We start from the raw sequence: 18073 nt of genomic DNA, 5'->3' as shown, positions 1-18073 counted from the left end.
AGAGCTTTGGCTGTGGGCAGACCTGGATTCAGATTTAATAGTTTAGATTTTTCTTGATCTGTGAAGAAAAAGGAGGTATTCTTTAACGTTTGTGTTAGTGATCACAGGATTTTTTAGTAGGGTCTTTTTTGACTATTGAGAACGTGCTGTTATTAAAGAATTCTTTTGTTTTTGTGCTGTATTCAGTTTTATCTAATACGACAGTAGTATTACCTTTTTTACCAGGCGAGTTAACCGTGCGATTAGGAGCGCACATTTTTCTTATCAGGTCATTATTGTCCCACATCAACCTGGGAATTCAACTTTGGCTCTATAAAAATTATGACACCGTCAAACACCACTATTGTCGAAAAACAGAATGTTATTCATCACATAGATGATTTATTTTAACTTTTCTCTCATAACTAGACATAAGCCTAATACATTTATGCGCTTAGATTCCTCATCAGAACTATTTATATTGAAAAAGGTGGAACCAAAATATGTCTATTTTTACTGTAATCCCAGTTCAATACAGACCATTATGAAATTTTTAACCTGTAATGAGGATATAGTGTCGGTGAGGGGTTTGAGTTGTAAGGGGGAAGCGTGCTGGTGGATGGTTTCAGAGGGAGGAAGATTGCGGGAAGAGGCTTCACGTGGGCAGAGTCCGTAGCGGTAAAGATGTCCTCACAAAACCCTATACTAGCATGCGCAAGCCAAACCTCCATGGTTGCGTACAACAAAATTAAATAATAATGTATGACCTTGTTTGCCCTATTAAGAAGGAAACTAGTAAATAATTATATTGGAATGTAACATTTGAGACTAGGGATTTTGATTCAAATTGGGCGTCTGGCTTGCATCCTGCATTTTGTGAGGGTTGGCAGCAGTGAATTAGTTTGTTTTCATGTGGAAGACTTCAATGAGTGCGGTGGTACTGGTCAGTAGCAAAGAAAGATTTGTGGGAAAAAGTACTGTGCCCCCCCCCCCCCCCAACCTGAAAGTCCACCAGCTGCCAATGCAGTCCTTTATGTTTTAATCTTATGAGCTGTAATATTAGAGATAATCATGAATTTAGGTTTTTATTACCAAGTACACCAATGGCAAGCATCGTTGATATGGAAATATTGTTCAGTAGTCATGGTAGTGAACCTGCTGGCAATAGTGGTGGTTGTGATTTTTGTAATCAGAAAAACTGCATGGTCATTAGCCTGTATTGATGAGTAAGATGATAAAATTGACTTTCAAAATGAGTTGAACATGAAGGAGTGATCACTACAAGAACAAGGGTAAACGTAATCATAAAAGAAGGGTTGGGAAGCCTAGGGCCTTGAATTCTATAATATAATATGATGGCCTACAATGTTGTGAGTCCTTAAAACGTATCGACAGTAACATTACAATGACCAACTATTGTCATTAGTTGAAGTGTGCCATGTCTCTTCTGCTGCCAGTCATCTCCACTTGATGGCGTTACTGCTCCTTTATCCAAAAACTAATCTATCAGTGATGGGTATGACAGCTAGTCAGTTGTAAAGTTAAGCAATTGTGGGAATAGTCGGACTTGAATAGAGAACTGGATATTCTGGTCTGTGACAAATGGAAAGGCCTCAGTGATGAAGAACATTTTCTTACTAATTTATTATTTTGTCAGAATAAATAAAGTACATGGGTGTAGGTTTACCACAACTTATGAGATATTGTACAACACATCACACTAAATGTTACTGAAATGTAAAGAATTCCGAGTAACACTTAGTAAGACAATGTTTACAATCGTACAGTTTCATCCAGTTTGCTCATTCTTATCTCAGTCAATCACTACCAGTTTTCATCTCTTTCATATGGTACTCTGTTGCTATAATTGTTCTCTTTTAGCACCAACAGTCACTCTGATCATGATAATCATGTCTTGAACTTGAAACTCATGCTTTATGTGTCCACCCAGTCTTCTCTATTATGTACTAGAGACTGCCTTAAAACAGTTAATTTGCAGTGCAGTTTGTTCCATTCTTGAAAAATACAGTAACTTGTAACAAACTGTTGCTGCTGCTGCTGCTGCTGCTGCTGCTGCTGTTGTTACAATGTTTAATTTCTCTCACTACTGTCCTACAGTTGTTGCAGAATACTGTACTTCCCAATGACTCAGTAAGATTTATTGACATAAGATTTATGGAAAAGTTGCACCTTGTTTCAGAAACATAAGTACTACCATACTTAATTTTAAGTGTGAACTATTTCAAAACATGTTATTTTTGTTGATTCAAAGTCCTCTATTTGGTATAGAATTACTACATATTCATACAAACAAAGAATGCATATATATTACAGTATTAATTGTATTTCTTTACAGAAAGGAAAAAGCAGATGAAGTGGAGAAGTCAAAGCCAAAAGACATTGATATCTCACTGCCTGGGTGGGGATCCTGGGGAGGAAAGAATATGCCTGTGAACAAAAGGAAAAAGCGTCGTTTTATAATTAAATTTCCTAAGGCAGCACCTCGCAAGGATGAAAATAAAGGTCATCTCATCATAAATGAAGACAAAGAGACCAAAATACTTCAACATCAGGTAATAGTAATATAAATGGAGGGTTCAGCAGTAGTTTTATTATGCATGTAAACATTCAGGATTCAAAATACTGCATATGTCAGTATAATAGCATAATTAACATCATTTTCATCATAAAAGTTATCTTGCTGGGCTGAATAGCTTAGTAAGAGCACTAGCCTCCTTAGATCAAGTTGGTGGATTCAATCCCAGCTCAGTCCGGTGGTATTTGAAGGTGTTTGTCGGTAGATTTACCAGCACGCAAAAGAACTCCTACAGGACAAAGTTCCAGGACCTTGGCGTCTCCGAAAACCGCAAAAGTAGTTAGTGGGACGTTAAACCATTAACATTATTTATTATTTAAAAGTAATAATAAATAATGTTATTGGCTTTATGCATCACTAACTTCTTTTATGGTTTTCGGAGATGCTGAGGTGCCAAAATTTAGCTGTGCAGGTGTTCTTTTACATGCCAGTAAATCTACTAACATGAGGTTGACGTATTTGAGCATGCTCAAATACCACCGGACTGAGTCAGGATCAGACCTGCCAAGTTGAGGTCAGAAGGCCAGCGCTTCAACCGTCTAAGCCACTCAGTCCGGCATTTATTTAAAAGTAATCTTAATCATTAAGAGAGGACAATTCATTTTAAACATAACACAGTGTAGGCCTTGTCCGTGACTGTGAATGGATTCATTATGAAATCATTAATATTGTAACCAGTCACAATTTTTTTAATTTACTTTTTATTAAGTTGTATTCCATAATGCATTTCAGAGCTTATACTCTACTGTATTGTCATGGTGAAATGGGGACATTCTAGTGTTGCTCTATTTGATACACAATTGTTTTCAAACAATATTATTTTATTGAAGAGTAGGGGATGTGTTGTTTGAGTCATCAGTCCATAGACTGGTTTGATGCAGCTCTCCATGTCACCCTATCCTGTGTTAACCTTTTCATTTCTACGTAACTGCTGCATCCTACGTCTGCTCTAATCTGCTTGTCATATTGATACCTAGGTCTTCCCCTCCCATTCTTACTGCCTACACTTCCTTCAAAAACAATTGCACAAGTCCTGGGTGTTTTAAGATGTGTCCTATCATTTTGTCTCTTTTTCTGGTGAAATATATCCAAATCAATCTCATCTCACTTTCAGCATTCTTCCAAAAATACCACATTTTTAAAAGCTTCTATTTTCTTTCTTCCTGAGCTAGTTATCGTCCATGTTTTACTTCCATACAATGCCACACTCCAGATGAAAGTCTTTTAAAACATCTTTATAATTCCTATATCAATGTTCGAAGTGAGCAAATTTATTTTCTTATGAAAGGCTTTCATTGCTTGTGCTAGTCTGCATTTTATGTCCTCCTCACTTCTGCCATCATTAGTTATTTTACTACCCAAGTAACAGTATTCATTAACTTCCTTTAAGACTTTGTTTCCTAATTTAATATTTCCTGCATCACCTTACTTTGTTCAACTGCACTCCATTACTTTTGTTTTGGATTTATTTGTTTTCATCTTGTACTCCTTACCTAAGACTCAGTCCATTACCATTCAGCAATTTCTCCAGATCTTCTGCAATCTCAGGGTTTTGATTTCCTGTCCTGGGATTGTAATTCCCTTTGCAGATTCCTCTTTGATTACCTTTACTGCCTGCTCTATATAAACATTGAAAAGTATTGGGGACAAACTGCAACCTTGTGTCACTCCTTCCTGGATTGCTGCTTCTTTTTCAAAGCCCTCGATTCTTATCGCTGCAGACTGATTTTATACAGATTGTAGATAATTCTTTGTTCTCGGTATCTGATCCCGATCACCTTCAGAATCTCAAATAGTTTGGTCCAATCAACATTTTAAATGCCTTTTCAAAATCTACGAATGTTGTGTACGTAGTTATTTTTTACTGCCATTGAAAAGGATTACGATGCCATCCACGTCATAGTATACAATTTTATACCTCATGAAAAGAAGGGCAATATTTCAAGTTATGCTTCGTAGCGCAGTAAAACTGCCCTTACGTGAAGAATGTAGAACTAAAGAAATTAATTTCATAAGTGGCCAAAAAGAAATGGATACAATGCACATGTAATGGATAAAATGCTTATACACATAAAATAAAAAACAGGAGAAAAACCAGTGCAAAAAATTCAAACACACTGGTGTATATAAAATCATCTGTGAAAACTATGGATATTTTAACATTGGACAAACTGGAAGACAATTTGTCATCAGATTTCAAGAACATCTGGCAGTACTTAGGCTATATAAGCATGAAAAATCAGCAGTTGCTGCACATCTACAAGACACAGATCATGAAGTATCAAATATACAAAATTCTCTCACTGTTTTACCCACACAGCCAAAAGGGATAACAATGAACTTTTCAGGAAGCCCAGAAATTTACAGACATCAATTAATAGGTCCTCAGCATATACTCAGTGATAGACTGAAAATGAATATTTAAAAACAGCATTAAGCTTTAGCAGCAACTGTATATTTTTGAGTCGACATGCACCTATAGTTGACCCAACATAGATGTAATAAATTCCTAATGCACGTAGCCCCTACTCTTCAATGCATTAATACTCTTTGAAAGCAATAGTATATCAAATAGAACAACAATTGAATGTCATCATTTTACCTCCTGACGATAGAGTAGCTCTGAAACGCAGTGTGGAATACAACTGAATAAAAAATTGTGACTGGTTACAGTATTAATAAATCATTTCGTTAGGACAGTTCATGCTTTTTTTAATGTCAGCATATAAATCAACCCTGTGAATACAGTAGGTGTTCATTCAACAAAATGACCTTAGCATTCTAAACCTTATAAAAAGAGTTCTCATTTTCATTACTAGGAGTACTGAATGTAGCTAACACAATGACACTACCTGTTTGCAAGAATGGAATGTCAAAATTGGTGCGTGTGTTTTCCAGGTGGTGTTATCTCAAAATGTTTGCCTCTCTTCAACTGAGGCCGTCCAATATTACACTATATTGTAACAAACCATATGAAACTTGGAAACAGATGGTATAGCATGCTACTGCCCATAACCCTTCAGTTACGCTAAACTTTCATTGAAAATTTTAGTCATGTTATTACAGATATAACTTATTCTATCATTTAAATATTCGTGAATTATGGTATATCATGTTAGTATTATTTATAGCAGTAAAGGAGCATGTAGTTTAATTCAGGAACACATATCATATTTGTGAGAGATTTAATGTATTATATTAGTGTAAACATTTGATGTATGGTGTTCTTATGATCTTACAGGTGAGTGATGTGCCATTCCCTTTTACAACCGTAAAGAACTTTGAAGCCAGCATCCGAGCTCCAATCGGAAATACTTGGGTTCCAGAAACTGCTTATCGTAAGCTTATTGAACCACAAGTGAAAACTAAACTTGGTTCTGTCATTCAACCTATGGATGAAGAGACACTGGTCAGTAGAACTAAGAAAGTGAATGTTGTATGATATTTTTAAATTATTAAAACATTTTTGTAAACAAACACACATGAGATTACTTATGAAACATTTCCTTATTTCATGGTTGTATTTCTTAATCCTCTCTTTTTTAAATATTCATGGCCTGTACGAAGATGACTTTGCTTTATTAGGGTATACTTGTTGCAACCAACTTCCTTTAGGCTTAGAATTTCAAGCTGTGGTTACATTTTAATGAGTGTATTTCTGCTGCTATACTTAAGCCTTGTTGAGACAGTCTGGCAATCGGGTGGAATAAACCTATTTTTCAAAGTACATGTCCTGGGAACAATTGAATGTACTGTACTAATAACAATACAAGATCAAAAACTAGGAATGAATATTTGAACCTGCACAAAAAAAAAATCCAATGAGAGGTCAGTATTGGGAAAGGGTGCGAAATGAAAATATGAAAAGACAGACAAGTTCTCCTTCACACATCAAGAACGACCTCGCTGAGTGCAGATTTCTCTTTCCCTCCTCGGTGAAACTGGGAAGCAGAAAGTATTTTGTTGGGGGCTGAGAAGAAGTGGTTGAGAATGATTAGGCTGTGCTGTGCGAGTCGCATAGCTGTAAGATTGTATTTGGGAGATGGTGGATTCAAACCCCACTATTGGCAGCCCTGAAGATGTTTATTTGTGTTTTTCTCATTTTCACACCAGGCAAGTGCTTAATTAAGGCCACGGGCATATCCTTCCCAGTTCTATCCTATCGTCACTGAAATATTCGTTATACAGCATGGGGGAAAAAAAAAAGAGAGAGAGAGAGAAAAGAAAATGGACACAGAAAGACTGGGTTTCATATAGTGGGAGCTTATCTGTGTGAAGATAGCAGGGTACATGTCTCAATATCATAGGTTCTTCATGTTTGCATTGTACATAATTATCATTAAATATGCAATATTGATTGTGAAATCTGTATATCTTCTCCATACACACAGCAATGGCCGGGTAGGTGGGCCGGCGTAAGGTTGTACATGATAGCTGTGCACAATGTTGGTTACACTGCAATGGCGCACGAAGCGATGTTGCCGCCGTAACAACAGCTGATAGCACGACACGTGAGTTTTTAGAAACACGGGAGAAATGTTTTTAATGTCATTGCGATGATACACAATACAAATGAAATAGGCTGACAAAAATCGAACTTTCAACTCATCGATTATTCATCACACAAAATTATACGAGATAAATATATTACGAAGTTCTTATTATCGCGATGTTAGAAAATACGGAAGAAATCGGCCGACAAGGATGTCACTTCAAATACACCAATAAATGTTAGAATAAAATACACCAGTGTTAACACAAAATATTTCAAGTAAAATCTGTAAAATTTACGAAAATTCAGAAACCTTATTTTCATAACTGATTCACAAAGGTAGAGGCTCGATACCCTCCAGATTACTGCCATCACTACCGTCGCCTTCGTTGTCATTGTCATTGTCGTCTAGGCAGATCATCAACTCCTGAAAGTCACTGATGATGCCAGGTATTGCCATTGCCGAGTTAATGAATGCTGCGACATGGCTAACTTTCTTCCTCCACAAAGCCGCATCCATTCGAGCATTACTCTTCCGGAACAGTCCTTCCACTTCAATAATTGTGAAGGACTTGTTATTAGTGCGTACATAATGTTTTACTTCACCCCATACCGTACCGGTACCAACTCAATGAGGTTGAAGTGACAGTGGTATGGCGGCAAACTAATAACTTTGTGCCCTTGTTCCTTCGCTACCTCGTATTTTTTTTTTTTTTTTTGCTATTTACTTTGTCGCACCGACACAGATAGGTCTTATGGCGATGATGGGACAGGAAAGGCCTAGGAATGGGAAGGAACCGGCCGTGGCTTTAATTATGGTACAGCCTGGTGTGAAAATGGGAAACCACTGAAAACCATCTTCAGGGCTGCCGACAGTGGAATTCAAACCCACTATCTCCCGGATACGAGCTCACAGCTCCGCGTCCCTAAGCGCACAGCATATGCACTGGGATATTTCTTTACTGCAGCCATTCCACTAACAATTCTTTACAAGCGCTCGAAGTAGGGATTTTGTCCATTATTATGGAGTGGTAAGGTGCATTGTCCATAATAACAGAAGGAACTTGAGCTGCAATAATCGTACCCGTGTCTTCGTATTGCATCAGCCTGGAAAGAATTAATTCCTGTTACAGGAGATTACTTCATTCGTTTCTTTCCCGGAGTGCTGTGGAACAAGTCCCTACTATCAGCCCCGTTTCCGTTACTGCTATGTATCTCAGTCCCTTTTTCCTTCTGTTCTTGGAGGTGAACACCTCTCTGAATAACAGTATGCTTTGAAAGCCCTAATGTTTGACATATGCGTTCCACAACATGATCTGCAGGAGCAGAGAGACGGTTATACAAGAGTACGAATTTCCTCTCCATCTCGTAAAACTCACGAGTTCTCCGCACTAATTCTAATACCTGACTATTAAGGGACACTGCACGACGCAAAGTATTGTCACTTCGCGCTTCATGGCTATGTTGTCATTATTACAAGTGATTATTATCATTTTGACCGTATTGAAAATCAATTATGAAATGTTCAACTATGTTGTCATTTCCGAGTCATCGCACTGCATTCGTTAAAATAAAATTTCACAATTATCTCACAGTGAAAGCAAAACTTTCATAAATGCGCAAATCACATCTAACCATGTGCTAACGGCAACAGACAAAATGGCAACACTCCAAACTGTAGTCAAGCTACTTATAGATGGCACCACTATATTACCCTTATTGCCAACAACAATCAACTGAAAATAGTTTGTATTTATTTTGTGGCTCGCTTAAACCTTATAATATTTTTAAATGCTCATATTTGTGTAAGCAAATAAAAGATTATAAGCACTATACGGAATTAAATATGAATTAACATGAATAAAATACGTAACTGTATCTGACATAAAAAGTAGTAGATTGGTGATTCTGATTCACGGGTGACGTTCTTCATTTCATTTTTGTAGTGATGCCAACATGACTTACAACTGTCAAGTGCAACCTTGTGCCGGCCCACCTTTATAGACCTCCAAAATCAAAAGAACTAATGAAGAGGAGACTTCCTGATAAATGGGAAAAATCTCCTCTGAAAAAACAAAACATTTCGTTCACAGCATGCTACAACGTTTGAAGGAAGTTGAGTTATAAAGTGGAGGTTGGTCCAACCAATTACTATTTTTTTTTAAGTAAACTTTATTTTCATTGTTATGGGTCCAAATAATTTTGTTGTCAGAAAATTATTTATTTTCAGATTTTATTAAAAGAAATGTTAAGTAATTTCTTTTAATCATGATTGTTAGCCTATACAAGCATATACTGTTCTTGAAATATTATTATTTATTATTGATTTAAGTTCACTAAGGAGCGCTGATGACTAGTTCTTCCTCAATGCTCTTCTTCGTTCCCAATATCTCTTGAGCCCTGCTGATAATTTCTCCTTTCTCTCCTGTGAATGTTTATTTTATTTACAAAATGTATATGAATATATGACAGTGACAGGATTAAATAGCAGATGTCTGAAAAACATTTAACTACCTGTACATACAACAGATAATCAGAAACCAGATTAACTGGTCCTGTAATATGACAAACAACCATTATAATTTTACAAGTAACTGATAATGTGGTGGTTTTGTATTGCCTTTGCAAAGTTAAAAATGCCAAAATGATTGCCAGCCTTTGATAAAAGAAGAATTTGACAAATACATAGGAAGTTAATTTTTTATTTTTACAATTTGCTTTACGTCGCACCAACACAGATAGGTAATGATGGCAATGATGGAAAGGGCTAGGAGTGTAAAGAAAGCCTCCATGGCCTTGATTAAGGTACAACCCTAACATTTGCCTGGTGTAAAAATGGGAAACCATGAAAAACCACCTTCAGGGCTGCTGACAGTGGGGTTCGAACCCACTGTCTCCCAAATGCAAGCTGACAGCTACGTGACCTCTACCACACAGCCACTCGCTCGGTATATAAAAAGTTTATTTATTGATACAGAGTATAAATTGGCAATTCTTGGTTAGCCACTTATTTTATATTGCTCTTCCTAACCTAAATTCAACTCGCTTTGAATGCTGTGTGCTGTACGGAATAGAGAGGTATCTTATAAGTTAGAAGAAACAGGCATGAAAGTAACGGGAATGATTGCTGAGAACTATAGCTGGAGGATGACAAATGAGATATTGGCTAAATTAGGAATAAACTACAATGATGAAGCTCTATGTTTAAACTGGCTTCAATGGTAATGTCATGTGAGGTGAATAGAGAAAGATAGGCTACCTAGGAGAATAATGGTTTGTTAGTAGCCAAAGTCAAGGTTTGGAAGTGGAGGCCTCGCTCACACATGCCAGAGAGGCATCCATGGGTCCTCCACATGGGTGATTCGGTGGTTCAGGTGAAGTGAGGCTTGTGACTGAGGTGAAGGTTCACTGCAGGGTGCTGGAACCAACACATCACTTTGCTCTACGTAGCCTGGACTAGCCGCAGGTTGGGAAAGGGGCGATCCCAACCTAGGGGTAAAGTCACGGCTGTGAACTCAATCATGATAATGCCACGTGGAGACCATGTGAGTAGGCCTACTGAAGAGGGAACAAACCTGGCTAGGTTCGGGCCAGGGGTGGACCGCTGGATGGACAACTGAGGGGCGTGGTGTCTGCTACAGAAAGCCTGAGTTGTGGGAGGACTATGTCTGACTGTATGCCTCACCACGGATGGTGAGAATGATGCTCAGGACCCTAGAAGGGACAAAAACCCTATGATTGATTGAAATATAGATGCCTGTAAAGAACCAATTTCAAAAACTTTGACATAAAGGGAAGCCAAGGAAGCTCCAGTAGAGCAGACTGCTGTCAGAATCAGTCAGCACGATACCAAACTTCGAACACAAGAGTGGAGAGTGCTGAATGCCACTTCAATCGACAAGACAGGAAGGACAGTCGTTTTAGCCCTTGGTGAAAGTGACTTTGAAGAGCTCAAAAAGAGAAACTTTAAGACTAAGCTCGGACTTGGGCAGATCAAGTTTCAAGTTATCAGGAGAAAAACGACACCCAATGTTGATAAACAAGGAGCTGAAGGTCCTTCAGGCCAATCTTCAGCATAAAAAAGCAGCTGTGGCCAATTTTGCCAGAAAGTTCAAGTCCAAGGCTATTGATGTGGCCCTTATTCAAGAGCCATGGGTAGTCAAGGGCAGAGTAGCAGGACTGGCGGAATCTGGACTAAGCTGATGTACGATATGACATCGGAAATACCCAGGACATGTCTTCTTGTGAACAGGAAATTAAAATGTCTTATGTTGCAGGAACACTGTTCACAGGACTTAACTGTGGCCAAGATTAACTTTGGAAATTGGGAGGGACCCAGAGAAATAACCATAGGCTCTGCATACCTCCCATATGACTCAACTAATCTGCCACCATCAGAAGAATTCGAGAACCTAATTTGCAATGCACAGAGGAAAGGCGAACACCTAGTCCTTGGAGCAGATGCAAATTCACACCACGTGGCATGGGGCAGCATGAACTGCAGTGCAGTTTACTCTTTACTAGAGTTTATTATTGGAACTGAGTTGACGATACTAAACCTAGGAAACAAGCCTACATTTATAAATAAAAATCGCAGGGAAGTAATAGACATTACACTAAGCACTACGCATATTGCAAACTTTATTAAAGGCTGGAAAGTGCTGGAGGAACCATCATTGGCAGACCACCCGCACATCAATTTTTCAATAGATGCGAGACTATGTGGGATTGAGATGTACAGAGACCCAAAAAGAACTAACTGGGATAGATACAGAGAAGTTCTAGGGAAGGCTGTGCAAAAAATTCCAACTAATGTGAGAGGACAGAAAGAATTGGATGAGGCAGTGGAACTATTAGAAAAGGCCATTATAGACTCATTTCATGACAACTGTCCTCTCAAGGAAAAGAAAAACATCAAAAAAGTAAGGTGGTGACACAACAAACTAGCCAAAATGAAAAAAAGAAGAGGTTAGTATGTTGTATAGAATATCATCTAGAAATGGTACATAGGAAACTCACTGAGTTGATAGAGAAAGCAAAAAGAAAATCTTGGAGACTGTTCTGTGAGAAAGTGGAATCACACACTGAAACAGCAAGGCTGCAGAAGGTTCTGGAAGCAACCCATATAAATCAAGTGGGGACACTGGAGAAACCAGACGGACCATTTACTCAGGCGGGGAGGGACACACTGGAGATACTAATGGCATGTCACTTTCCTGAGGCCAAGGAGATGACAGAAGAAGAAACGGTTGGAACAGAGACTAGAGCGCGAAAAGCAGCCTGGAAATGTGCCAACAGAATAATAAAACATAACAATGTAAAATGGGCAATCGACATGTTTCATCCTATAAAGGCTCCGGGGCCAGATGAGATACTTCCGATACTCCAACAGGAAGGTCGGGAGATACTCGTCAATGCCCTGACGGACCTTTTTCAGAGCTAGTCTTGCTTTAGGGTACGTGCCAAAATCATAGTCTGAAGCTAAAGCAGTATTGATACCTAAGCCTGGAAGGGCAAACTATGCCGATGCCAAAGCATACAGACCTTTATGTTTAACCTCCATGTTGAAAGCAATGGAGAAAATTCTGGATAAATATATCAGAAGAACGGTGCAACTGAACTCAAGGTTACATGAAAATCAGTTTGCATATAGACCTGGCAGATCCACTGAAGTACCACTCCACCAGTTGGTTTGTAGGTTTGTAAACTAGAGGAAAGCCTAGAATATAAAGAAATTGCACTGACAGCATTTCTTAGATACAGAAGGAGCCTTCAGCGATACAACCTATGACTATGATCAAAGCATTGGAAAAGAGCAAGGTGAGTAAAACCGTCGTCAAATGGATTAAATCCATGTTAGACGGAAGGAAGACAAAAGCAACCCCGTTTGAAGAAACGCTGACGGTTAGGGCCACCCGAGGCTGTGCTCCGAGTGTTTTCTCCTCTGCTGTGAAACCTCGTGGTGAACAAAATCATAGCTATGCTCAACGAACAAGGTTTTCATACACAAGGATACGCAGAAGACCTGGTGATTGTGGTAATAATAATAATCGTATGGCCTCAGCTACCGTGTGCAGACATTGCAATTTGACGCCATCTGGCTGTCTGCTCATCAATTTCGACGTTCCGTTTTACTCTAGGCCCACTAGATGGCAGACCGAGTAAACCGAAACTCTCTTGGGCATCTATGGCTGAGATTTAATGAATTTTGTCGGGTAAACACCAAATGTGTCACCAGATATCTTTTACATGCCGACGTCGTACAACATGGAGCGTCGAATGGACTTTTTTTCTCCCTTCAAAAATCCGACTACCTCTGCCGGGTTTAAACCATCTTGGGATCGGGAGGCCGACACACTGTACCACTGATCCACAGAGGCAGTTTGATTGTGGTACGAGGTAAGGTGATGAGTGTTATCCAGGACCTCATGCAAAGATCACTTAACCTTGTGGAGAACAGGTGTCGGGAAGAACAACTATCAGTCAACCCGAGCAAGACAACTCTTGTCCCTTTTACAAGAAGGAGAAAATTAGATGGAAAGAGATCACTGAAGCTCTTTGGGCAAGATATATATATATATATATATATATATATATATATGGAAGAACAGGCACTGCACCTAGGTGTAGTGTTAGATAAAAATCTAACCCGGAATCCACGCCCCCTGTGGGTGGGGGCAGTAGAATAACATCCACAGTATCCCCTGCCTGTCGTAAGAGGCAAGTAAAAAAGGCCCCAGGGCCTCTGAACTTTGGAGCGTGGGTTGGCGATCACGGGGCCCTCAGCTGAGTCCTGACATTGCTTCCACGTACTTGTACCAGGCTCCTTACTTTCATCTATCCTATCCGACCTCACTTGGTCAACTCTTGTTCTTTTCCGACCGCGGCGGTATTACGTATGGAGGCCTAGAGAGTCTTTCATTTTCACGCCCTTCGTGGCCCTTGTCTTCCTTTGGCCGATACCTTCATTTTTCGAAGTGTCGGACCCCTTCCATTTTTTCTCTCTGATTAGTGTTATATAGAGGATGGTTGCCCAGTTGTACTTCCTCTTAAAACAATAATCACCACCACCACCACCACCACCCGGAATCCACATATAGATAGGAACATAACCCGGGCCAAGAACTTGCTGTATGCATGCATAAGAGCTGTCGGGAAGTCATGGGGCCTAAGACCATCAGTGGTAATGTGGATATTATATACAATGATCATTAGACCGTTGATGGCCTATGCTGCAATCATCTGGTGGCAGAAAGTAAGCCTTGTCTATGTCGCCCTAACATCCATTACTGCCACTTGTCAACATAAATGCCTTTGATAGATTTAATAACCCTACCTTGATCCTATAACCTCTCAGTATGGCCAACATGTTTCCCTGTAGGTCTGTTTCATATGCCTTCTCTAGAATTGTGAAACATAAGCAGAACTGTTTTCTTTTTGGATAATTTTTCTCTCCACTTCTTTAAGCATTATTTTATTGGTATCATCGATCTCTTCCCAATTAATTCTGTTGTTCATTACTTCATCAGAATGATTTCCTTTTATGTTTAGAAGGTATTTTATTGAATATTTTCTTTCCATCTCCCCAGTGTTTCACTAGCAGCTACCATGAGTTTACCTGACTTTTTCCCTCCCTTTCTAAGAATATTACAATTCAGAATGGTTTCCCTGCAACCTGACCTAGATTATCTCCAATGGCCACCCATGATTTCTATTTGAACTCTACATTGAGTTGTTTGGCTCTATTTATTTACTCTGTGAACTGTATATACATAAATGTGTGTTTAGAGCTATTTTCAAACCCCACTTTTTTTTATAATTACAAGTTGCTTTTGTACTATATAAACTCCATCGTGATCCATATTGACAAACATTTACATTAATAAAAAATTAAAATGAAGGTCCACCTATTCAGTACCATTTAACACGGTGAGTACCGAGGCGATTATAGCACACTATTCCTCTGGTGCCAGGCATGTACTTGAGTAGTATTCCGCTGGTGCCAAAGCAGCTGTACGCGTTGTAGACTGTTTATACAATCTTGGGATATATTTATATGATGTACTAAGTAAACTTTATCTCACCATACCAAGGTCATGTGTGACGCCATATAGTATCACAGAATTTTTTTGACATTGAATGTGCAACACAAATTTCAAATACAGGAGATTTATTTGCTAATTCAAACTAACACAATATTTATGAAAACCTAGTAAAATACAAAACAAGTATTTATATTACATTACATATTGTTGTGAACAGTTTTCTGATAAATCGAAACAATGAAAATATGAGTCTCGGCACGATTGACGGGCAGTGACACCCACATTGCAACATAAGCATTAGGCTTTCAACAACAATTAACCTTCAGTCACTCTTTGCTGTGAAATGATTCAAAGCACTTCAGACAAAGGAAAGGTTTGTCAGGACGGGTTGTGCAGACAGTTGACACCTTTTTTACGGCCAAAGCAGCAGCCATTCTGCCCATGACCTTGCATAGTTTTTGATAGCAGCTTCGACACCGACCTTGAGTTTACCTGCAATATTGAAAGGAAGAAATAATTTTTTTTTTTTATAATTTAGTAATAACTAGTACCTTCAGAAATGCAATAACATTGAACTTGATAAAACGTACCTGGTATTTTTCTGTCTTTTTGCCTTGTTGGGTTCCCCAAGGTAGTGGTTCTCTCCCTTCGGAGTATGTCTAACAGGATCGTTAGTTAGACAAAGCAGAGTGCTGACCATGTTCCTTCGAAACCCCGCAAGAGACATTTCTCGATGTCCAGTAGCTCGTGTCTTATTGTACAGAAACAGTGCATTTACAATGGCAGTACCAGAAAGAATGTCATCTGCAACTTCGTTGTACCATCGGATGTTTTCCCTCATTGCAGTGTGACACGAAGAAAGTGTGTCTGCAATATTATGCCACCTTTCATTTTATTATACGTTAATACCATTTTCGGTTTAACCACATATTCGTGTTTCCTTTCTTTTTGCCCTTAGCAATTACATCATTAGAACATTTGGTTGACATAATCAGCACATCCCTCTGATCTCTCTACTTCATCACTGTCAGTCCATTTCCGTTCTCCATTGCAATGAATTCTCCCTTCTTAGGCTTTGCATTTACAACATCCTTTGGTAAACCTTTTCGATTTTTCCTAAGTGTGCCAATAAAATGTCTCTTATGATCCAGTAGCACCTCAGCTAACTCAGTTGATGAGTAATAATTGCCAGTGCAGAGAAAGTGACCACTGTCCAGATATGGGTCCATAAGTTGCATTACAACTTGAGTAGCCAACCTCAGTGTATTCTGAGCATTCAAGGTATCTTCACCAGAGTATACTTTAGTTTTGTAGGTGTAGCCCGTGTCGTCGCACAGCTTAAATTGTTTAGCACCGTACCTGTGTGCCTTACCAGGCATAAATTGCCAGAATGATAAACGACCCCTCCACGGAATCAATGATTCATCAACTACGAGGTTTCCACCTGGAGTTTTGACACTCTTGAAGTTCATATGCATTATATCTAACAGTGACTGAATCTTGTGCAACTTTCCAGCTAAAGCATTGTTGGGAGCAAAGTGCCAGAATCAAAGTAGTAACTGAAAATGATTTCTTGGCATTGCCTTACCAGCTACATATTTCCATGTACAGAAAACTGGCCCCAGTAATTTGATAATGAAGGCATTCTTACAAGACCCATCCACAATCTCAAACCTATAAAAACTTTCATTTCCTCCTTTGTAGAATCTACCCACTCCTTCAAAAGACAAGACCGCTTAATATGCAGAGACGCTAGTGTTTGATTTGCATTGAGATTATTTTGTAGTACCATCAAATCAAGAACTTCGTCTGTGAGGAACAGTCGGTAAAACTCATATGGTGTGGCTGTAGAAGTTTCAGTTTGAAGATTTAGATGTAGCATCATTGTTCCCATGATTTTCTACACCATTTGCACCAGCACCATCCCCACCTATAATATCACTATCAGTATCGCCATCGTCTTTCACGTCACTTGATACATCTTTCATACTATCATTGTCACTGCACTCATCATCACTAGCATTATATTCACTGCCATCAACACTTACATCTTCCTCTCCATCAGAATCCATCAGTAATTCACAAACACCCACTTCACTAATTCTCTTCTTTGCAGGTCACTTACCATTTCTACCAAGTTTATTACCAATATCTTCCATTATTTATATTTTTGCACAACTATACAAACTGAGTGATAATTCGTACGTATAGAGGAATAAACAATGTCTGGCGCGCTTTCACTTGTGACAATGACCACTGGCCAGTCAGTGATTTCGGGAGAATACTGTGGTGCCATATGGTGGCACACAGTAGAAATACATAGCTGGAATAGACCCTGAAGTTCGCTCTTCACGTAGTACCAATTTTACTAGCATAGATGTCACAACTGATATTCTACGGCGCATCGCCTGAAACTCTACTGTGCCGCCATATGGCGTCACATGGCGTCACGCCAACTCTGATTTCAAGAACAGAGTGCCGCCATATGGTGTCACGCAATCTCAAATTTTAAGACCAGCATGATGCCATATGGTGGCACGTGGCACCCAACATGTTAATAATTCAACCACGGACTAAAATTGACAGTATGTAGTGCAAGTACAATCAAATTAACGCTTCAAAAATATTATGTACATATTACAAATTATTTTGCAAAAGAGGTAAAAAAAATCCCTCAATCTATAATACTGTAGTGAATTTAAAGGCCACTAGTCGAATTTTGTCATTTGTGACATTGCCACTGATATTAATCTAAAATGAACAGTCCTCTTAAGTAACCCCTGTACATGTACAATTAGAATATTAAAATTGGAACTGAGCTGTTACACTGAGTAACATGGGCATAGCCCTAGTGTAGGCACTCCACTCAGCTCCGCTTGCTGTACACCAAAACCAAAGAGCATAGAAGCTCCGCGGCCGGTGATGCTCTTTTATTTTTAGTTCACGGGATTGCCGATAGAA

At 38.9% G+C, this 18073-nt stretch overlaps 1 protein-coding gene and 1 long non-coding RNA gene across 2 annotated transcripts in view; one reads left to right on the top strand and one right to left on the bottom strand.

Moving 5' to 3' along the window:
- The window catches only part of LOC136857558 (U3 small nucleolar RNA-associated protein 14 homolog A), a 175802-nt gene extending 169034 nt beyond the window's left edge, over positions 1-6768 (top strand). Inside the window, exons 9-10 of the mRNA XM_067136318.2 lie at positions 2336-2552; positions 5817-6768. Of these exons, the coding sequence (XP_066992419.2) occupies positions 2336-2552; positions 5817-6017 (418 nt within the window). The 3' untranslated portion in view covers positions 6018-6768. The remainder of the gene's footprint in view (positions 1-2335; positions 2553-5816) is intronic.
- Positions 1597-18025, bottom strand: LOC136857559 (uncharacterized). Its single transcript, XR_010858544.2, has 2 exons — positions 17939-18025; positions 1597-2427 (listed from the first exon to the last, which is right to left on the bottom strand). It is a non-coding gene; the product is annotated as an uncharacterized lncRNA (long non-coding RNA).
- Between the last annotated feature and the right edge of the window lie 48 nt (positions 18026-18073).

The sequence above is a fragment of the Anabrus simplex genome, chromosome 1, assembly GCF_040414725.1.
Source record: "Anabrus simplex isolate iqAnaSimp1 chromosome 1, ASM4041472v1, whole genome shotgun sequence".
NCBI classification, from domain to species: Eukaryota; Metazoa; Arthropoda; class Insecta; order Orthoptera; family Tettigoniidae; genus Anabrus; species Anabrus simplex.
Note: the sequence above shows the minus strand (reverse complement) of the source record. Positions and strands in the feature narration are given on the sequence as shown.